The 7500-nt window shown below is 41.8% G+C and overlaps 1 protein-coding gene and 1 long non-coding RNA gene across 10 annotated transcripts in view; one reads left to right on the forward strand and one right to left on the reverse strand.

Annotated features, from left to right (window-relative positions):
• LOC127627850 (uncharacterized) overlaps nt 1-7500 on the forward strand; it is a 258329-nt gene that overhangs the window by 118481 nt on the left and 132348 nt on the right. The window lies entirely within an intron of this gene.
• Nucleotides 1-7500, reverse strand: part of LOC127627830 (transcription factor 4-like) — a 137110-nt gene that overhangs the window by 32518 nt on the left and 97092 nt on the right. For all 9 annotated transcript variants that reach the window (XM_052104407.1, XM_052104409.1, XM_052104408.1 and 6 more), the window contains 5 exons: nt 3808-3913; nt 2760-2893; nt 2497-2632; nt 822-892; nt 174-252 (listed from right to left, as the gene is read on the reverse strand). In XM_052104407.1, the coding sequence (XP_051960367.1) occupies nt 174-252; nt 822-892; nt 2497-2632; nt 2760-2893; nt 3808-3913 (526 nt within the window). The remainder of the gene's footprint in view (nt 1-173; nt 253-821; nt 893-2496; nt 2633-2759; nt 2894-3807; nt 3914-7500) is intronic.

The following is a 7500-nucleotide window of genomic DNA, read 5'->3' on the forward strand; positions in this document are numbered from 1 at the left end:
TACTGATTGTCGCATGATGCGTATAGTTTCACATACTCTTTTTTTTAAAACAATAGTAGTCAGTATACAGTAAGTATGCAGTGTAGCAGGAACTATAGTGTAATTCAGATGACTAACATAAATGCAATGTGCTTAAAAATCTGTCGAGCATAAACACACACACAATGTCTTACCTGTGAGTGAGGGGGGCGATCCCACAGGGGTGGAGGGGTTTGATGAGAAGCTGTTATTGGTGTGGTCGGGGGAATAGATCTAAAATAACAACAAACAGGCAGTCATGAAAACCAGAACGCACACAACATCATAATGAAACTCCCTCAGGAATGACCGCGTGTTTATGCGTGTGTGAATTGTCATTCCAGGTTTTTATTTACTTTCTTAATAAATGTCTCGAGTCTTATTGTGCATAAATCATCAAAGTGTAAATGTAACTTTCTCCACCTCTGAAACAACTTTCCTTTTCTGCTGATGTAATCAAGGCCGTTATGGGCGGGGACACGTAATATTTATTCCGGATTCAATAAAAGTTAAGCTGAATCGACAACATTTGTGGCATAATGTGGATTACCACAAATAAATGTACTTGTCCCTGGAACAAGGAACATTCTGTTAAATTTTTACCATCCAATCAAATCCCACCAGGTACAATGACGTCCTGCTCTAGATTATTTGCTGCTGAATATTCTTTCACTCAGAAACGTTTTTTTGTCAAAGTTTATATGTGTTGCAAATGCCATTTCATATTGTTTTAGAATATTTATAAAGTTATTTTAACACTGTTTGTAGTTATTTTACGGCCTATTTGAGGCCTTCTCACTCACTGAAGCCAGGGCCTTTCCTAATGCGTCTCCTGTCTGCGAACTGCTTCCTGCTCCACTCGGTGCACGATTTGCTGAAACACACCAGAGAGAGAGAGAGAGATCTTAGCTTTCCACTCCTATACATCCAACATTCATCCATCCATCCATCCATCCATCCACCTATCCATCCATCAACCAACCATCTATCAATCCATCCAACCATTCATCCACCCATCCATCCATCAACCAACCATCTATCAATCCATCCAACCATTCATCCACCCATCCATCCATCAACCAACCATCTATCAATCCATCCAACCATTCATCCATCCATCCATCCACCCACCCACCCATCCAACCAACCAACAAAACAACCAACCATCCATCCATCCATCCATCCATCCATCCATCCATCCATCCATCCATCCATCCATCCATCCATCCATCCATCCAACCATTCATCCATCCAACCATCCATCCATCCAACCAACCAACCATCCATCCATCCATCCATCCATCCATCCAACCATCCATCCATCCATCCATCCATCCATCCAACCAACCAACCATCCATCCATCCAACCATCCTTCCAACCATCCATCCATCAATCCATCCATTCAACCATCCATCCAAACATTCATCCATCCATCCATCCACCCATCCATCCATCCATCCATCCATCAATCCATCCATTCAACCATCCATCCATCAATCCATCCATTCAACCATCCATCCAAACATTCATCCATCCATCCACCCACCCACCCATCCATCCATCCATCCATCCATTCAACCATCCATCCATCAATCCATCCATTCAACCATCCATCCAAACATTCATCCATCCAACCATCCTTTCATCCAACCATCCATCCATCCATCCATTCATCCTTTCATCCAAAAGATTTCACTCCACTTTATTTTATAAATAAAAAAACAAAGAGGGTCAAGTGTTTGATATCACTGTACATATATATATTTTTTTTAATTAATGATATAGATTATGACTCTCAGTCGTGTCAACTGTATCTGAGAAAGGATTTGTGTTGACATGACAAAGCAATCAAAAGTTACAACATTACAAATATAATGTATCATAGTGTCCAAAAGTCTCTCCAAACAAATAAAAGATAATAATTGTACATAAGAACTAATTACACATGCAAACACAACAATGACTAAAGGTTTGCATAGCATGCAGACATGATTTTAGTCATGAGATTTCACAGAATGAGTTTCATTCTGTGTCATTTGAGTCATCATTGAGTCTGTGTCGTGTATTTGGCGCCATCTCCTGGTGGTCATATGTAACATTGTGCTTCATGTGGATTATCTAATGATCTATACATCTGATTATCTTGTGTGTGGACTCGTTTGAAAGATAATCACCTCCTCTAAATAATGATATGTGAAATTTGACGTTCCGTTTATATCTCGTGATGTTTTAAGCAAAAATGCGGCATATAAGCAACACCAATATATACTTAGCCGTTACTCGCTATATTTTTGTCTGTGAGTAACACAAATAGGCTGGATGTATTCTACTTTTTGAGAGCTTTCCAACAACATATAACACATGGTACATGGTTATTTGATCAGTTTGATGTTTTAGTAATAACAATAATATGTACAGTGAAAAGCCCTAATCTTGTGGTTTCACTAGCGTGTGAGCAATTGTGCCTCCAGACTCACCCATGACGCTGTCCGTTCCATTAGTCGTGGCTGAGCAGGACGCCGCGCTGTAGTGATTCGTCCCGCCGCTGCGATGGAAACTGGACATGGGGGGAAGACTGGGGTTAATCTCAGCTGACGAATGAGACGGGTAACTCTGAAAAACACACAAAAAGAGTTATTGCACACCTTTAGACATATCATAACAAGCTCGTTGACGAAAACATGATGTCGACACAAAACACAACAGATTGAAATCTATACAAAGTGATGAATCCACTCACGAGTCTGTCGTGCGGGTGAATGCCGCAGTAACTGCTGTTCTGAGCACTGTGCGTGGAGTTTCCCAGCATGCTGTTGTATCCGGGCTGATTCATACTGCCGGACGAGCTCCATGGATCTGCACTATGATGACCGTCTGACAGAGATTTAGATTAAGATTTAGTTTAGCAAACAGTACAAACCCTCACAACTGCTCTAGTGCACGTGATTCATTCTGATTGGCTGACACACCGACTGCATGACTAAAAAGTAGTTTTCAGGTTTGTTGACCTCATTACAGTTTCATCTAAATTCACCACGCTCTTTCCAAACACTTCTGTAACTTGGGATGTTTCTAAGCATGATGGTGAATCAAAAATTTCTTGATATAAACATTATATAGACCTGTATGTGTTGTAACCAATCAACCCCACACTACTGAAAAAGTTGTATTAAATGTGCTGTAAGCGATTTTAGCCATTCTAGAATTTCCACAAGCTGTCAAGCTGAGCCGTTGAATTAGCCACGCCCCCTCTTTCCAAAACCCGCCCTCCAAAGGTACCAAATCAACTTTATTGAGACCGACACGTGCAGAAACGGCTGTTAAAAACAACAGCAGCAAAACAGCGCCCTCTGCTGACAACTGTTATGAACAACATGGCATAAAAATGGCATTAAGCCTCAAAAATTCACTGCAACTACAATACTGTGAGAACAAGCAAAATGATTGACAGGTCAAAAGCGTCAGAGACCACAGACACATTTTTGTTTGTTGTTTACAGTGTCTAGAGCGATCACAGAGACCGGTGAGATATCTCACGACACTTCTTTCATTAATATCTTTCAGGCAATTTTTTGCATAACTTTTAATTAAAAATCGTTTACAGCATCTTTAACATGAGGTAGAGGATTATGAACTAATCCCAATTTTTACAAGATTAATTAATATTGGTTTAATAATACTGTTCGCTCATGAAACTTAATACATTTACTAATGTCAACAAATTCAACCTCTGTAAAGTGTAAAGTGATCCCATTATCTTTACTTAGTGTAACTCGGCTGCATTTTACCTGGCATGAATAAAGAACTGTGAAAGCTGCTGCCCGGTGCTTTTGATGAGGGGTAACCGGGTGAATCACGGTTATAATCGGCAGTGCTTGCAGACGGGGCGTATACCTGAAACACACAAACATACACCATGCATGAGTACAGGACAATAACCTTTAGAATAGCACATACAGTAATTCATACCGGAAAACAAGACAAAATTTCTGATTAAGAAAATTATTTTCGCAGTGAGAGTCGTTGAGACAAGATTGTGTCTTTGCATGAAGTGAAACAGTTGGAAGACGTAGTAAATAATTGTGGTTATCGCAAAAACATATTCCACAATGTACAACCCATCAGGAATCAAACAGCTCATTTTCCCAGGAAAAGTCTTGCGTGTCTCTAAAGTGTTGCAACATGATAATTTACTGCAAATGAGTGGCGAACAGCTGCAGCAGATCATTGATGACATCATCATCACACAACACTTCCAAACAGCAGAGCGTTCCCATCCGGAACACTGTGCTGTAATGAGCAGCAGGAACGCTGGGAACATCCCGGATGGGAATATTGAGCTGGAAAAAGAGACAGGTGTACAGACACACGATGACATACTTTACAATCCGCAATACCACCATTAAATCCCTCACCCTACATAACCCTAACCATATCATAAACACAACGCTGAGAGAGCGCACAGGACACAAAATCACGAATGATACCTCATTAATATCTCACTTGTTTCTCAAGGACAGCAAAGACATCAAATGGAGACTTCTCCTACTACTCCAATGGCATGCCCAGACTTTTTTGACAAGGGTGGCCCATGTGGGGCACAGACTCATTCAAGGTTGGCATGAAGCATGTGGCAGGGCGGAGGGCGGGGCCGGGTCGTGATTCCGCACACCCGGCCCCTAATCAGGCTAATCAAGCCTCAGAGAGGGATAAAGGCCGACCGAAGACGGCAGTGCGACAGAGAGAGAGATTTACGGACAGCTGTCCTACACCTTTGTGTGTTTTCTTTTTGTTTAAGTTTCTTATTAAAATATTATTTATATTCTCAAGCCGGTTCTCACCTCCTCCTTTCCACTTAATCCCTTTACACTGGTGCCGAAATCCGGGAAGGAGGAGGGATGCGCTGGTCTCGCGGTTGGTGGCCGTTCCTCCGCTTCCAGGCGGCCGGACTCCTCCGTCTACTGGCGGATGGCCGCATCTGCTTCGTTGGTGTGGACGGTAGTGGTGAGGGACAAGCGGAGGAATGGCCGCCAACCACGAGGAGAGGAGGGGAAAACCCCTACCATTTACCAAAAATGTTTCTGTCCGCCAGGGGCCGAAGGTCTGCCTCCGATCCGTCCGGGGAGGCGTGGCTGTCGTCCATTAGAGTGTCTCTTTAAACTGCATAAATGTTATGGACACTACTAATATAAACACGGTAGTTCTTTGCAATTTTGTGGACTTTTAGAGTTGAAGTGATGACGCTTATGTGGCATGAAGTAATACTATCAAGTAGGCTATTGTATTATTTCGAGACAATAATACTATCAAAATATTTAAGATATTTCTTAATCTTATCCCACCAAACTAAATCGTGCAGCTTTAAACCCCAGGGCACCCCCGGGCAGTCAAGGGCCACCTGGTAGTCAAGGGCCCCTGGACACTGGCACATTGTCCCGGTCAGTAATCCGCCCCTGTTAGGGGGGACCAGTGCCACCCAATGCCCCCCATCTGGACATGCCCCTGTGCTTCTCAGATGTTTGTCTTGAGAAAAGGTCTCCAGTAATCTCACACGTGTCTCCTCTAGAGATCGCAAACTGTGCTCAGATTGTTTGCAATCGAAAGTTATCAATATGAACTTGAGAATATAAATAAAAATGACAACAATTGACTCATTTTTGTGTCCATTTACATTTTAGGTAAAACATCTGAAGCCCAACAACAGGTCAGCAAAGCAGAAAGAATTCATCATATGCACAAAGCATATAAACTATATCCATTACTACACAACAATGTAAAATATAGAAGCCCCAGTTTAAGTGTTTATACGTTGGGGGAATCCCAGAATTTGAAGTAAGAGGTAAGCCCCACTATTGCAGCGCAATTCCGCTGCTGGTCGCGATAGAGAGTTAAGAAATCAAACACAGCAACAACTCTGGAATATCTGGAAATAAAGCAAAGCAACGTAGTATAAAATAGTGAAGTCTTCTTCAGATATAAGTTTATTGTTTACACAAGTGCCGAGGGAAATTATGTTGTTGCGGAGAAAGCTGCTTACTGACCGTTCTGCATGTATACAGCAGTAAATAGTACACCGCTTATACTTTGCATGTAAATGGGAACGCTACTTTCTCACAATAAGCCGCTTTCTGGTGTCAATGTTAACACTTGAAAAAATGGTGACTGAGAACTCCATTAAGTATCATGAGCTCTGATAGAGAAACCTCTGGCAGGGTTTTGAGGGGGATTTTGTGGAGTTTTATGGAGACCAAGAGACTTTAGAACAGCTGTGCTACTTCCCATGAAACACCACACACACACACACACACACACACACACACACACACACACACACACACACACACACACACACACACACACACACACACACATAGGGTCTGTGAATGAGATCAGGCTGTGACTACAATAACAGACATTTTCTTCTCCTGTACTGAAGCACCTGTCCATTGACTTTGAATCGCAGCATGTTGCTAAAGACTGATCTCACATTGAATTTGGAAACAGTAGGTTGACTTTTATTCATCTGAAGTTGTCTAGAAACTCGAAGCACTGCCCCCAGTGGCTGAAGCGAGAGGTGTTTTTGAACATCTTTATTTTGAACGGACACATTTGAGCTCCAGTTTCCAGGTGAAATGCCCACAGAGGGGCGCCAAAAGCGAGTTGTAAAGCAAGCTGCAATGGATGTAGTAAAGTGAAGAGGAATGCATACTTTATTAACTCTACTCCCAAACCCCTACCCTAAGCCTAAATGTCAGTGGAGTAAAAAATGTCATCTCAAAGGGAAAATTAGAGGGAAACTGGAACCTCCAAACCACGGTCGTCACTCATCATCAATCACCAATGCGATTACTTCCTGGTTTCAATGCAAGATGCAACTCAATTCTGGTCGTGCCACAGGAGAAGTTAAACATTTGAACCTGGCATGATGGGGCCGATGCCATGGCACTAGACTACCCGTGTTATCATGTTGGTTGTTTTTTGGTTGCTAGGGGGTTCTGTGTGTTTGCTAGGTGGTTGTTTACAGACCTAAGTTAAAAGAGCCCACCCTTAAATCTCAGTGATATTCTGGTCTCTAGACAGGGCTGTATAGTGCCACAGATTTGCTTGCATGTGTGAATTTTGTTTAAAAAAGTATATTATGCGACAACAACAAAAATATTTAACTGAACATAAAGTCAAATACCATGTGATTATCTTTCAGTCGAGTCCACACACAAGATAATCAGATGTATAGATCATTAGATAATCCACATGAAGCACAATGTTACATATGGCCACCAGGCGATGGCGCCAAATACACGACACAGACTCAATGATGACTCAAATGACACAGAATGAAACTCATTCTGTGAAATCTCATGACTAAAATCATGTCTGCATGCTATGCAAACCTTTAGTCATTGTTGTGTTTGCATGTGTAATTAGTTCTTACGCATAATTATTATCTTTTATTTGTTTGGAGATGTTTTTGGACACTTGGA

This window comes from Xyrauchen texanus, chromosome 34 (genome assembly GCF_025860055.1).
Source record: "Xyrauchen texanus isolate HMW12.3.18 chromosome 34, RBS_HiC_50CHRs, whole genome shotgun sequence".
NCBI classification, from domain to species: Eukaryota; Metazoa; Chordata; class Actinopteri; order Cypriniformes; family Catostomidae; genus Xyrauchen; species Xyrauchen texanus.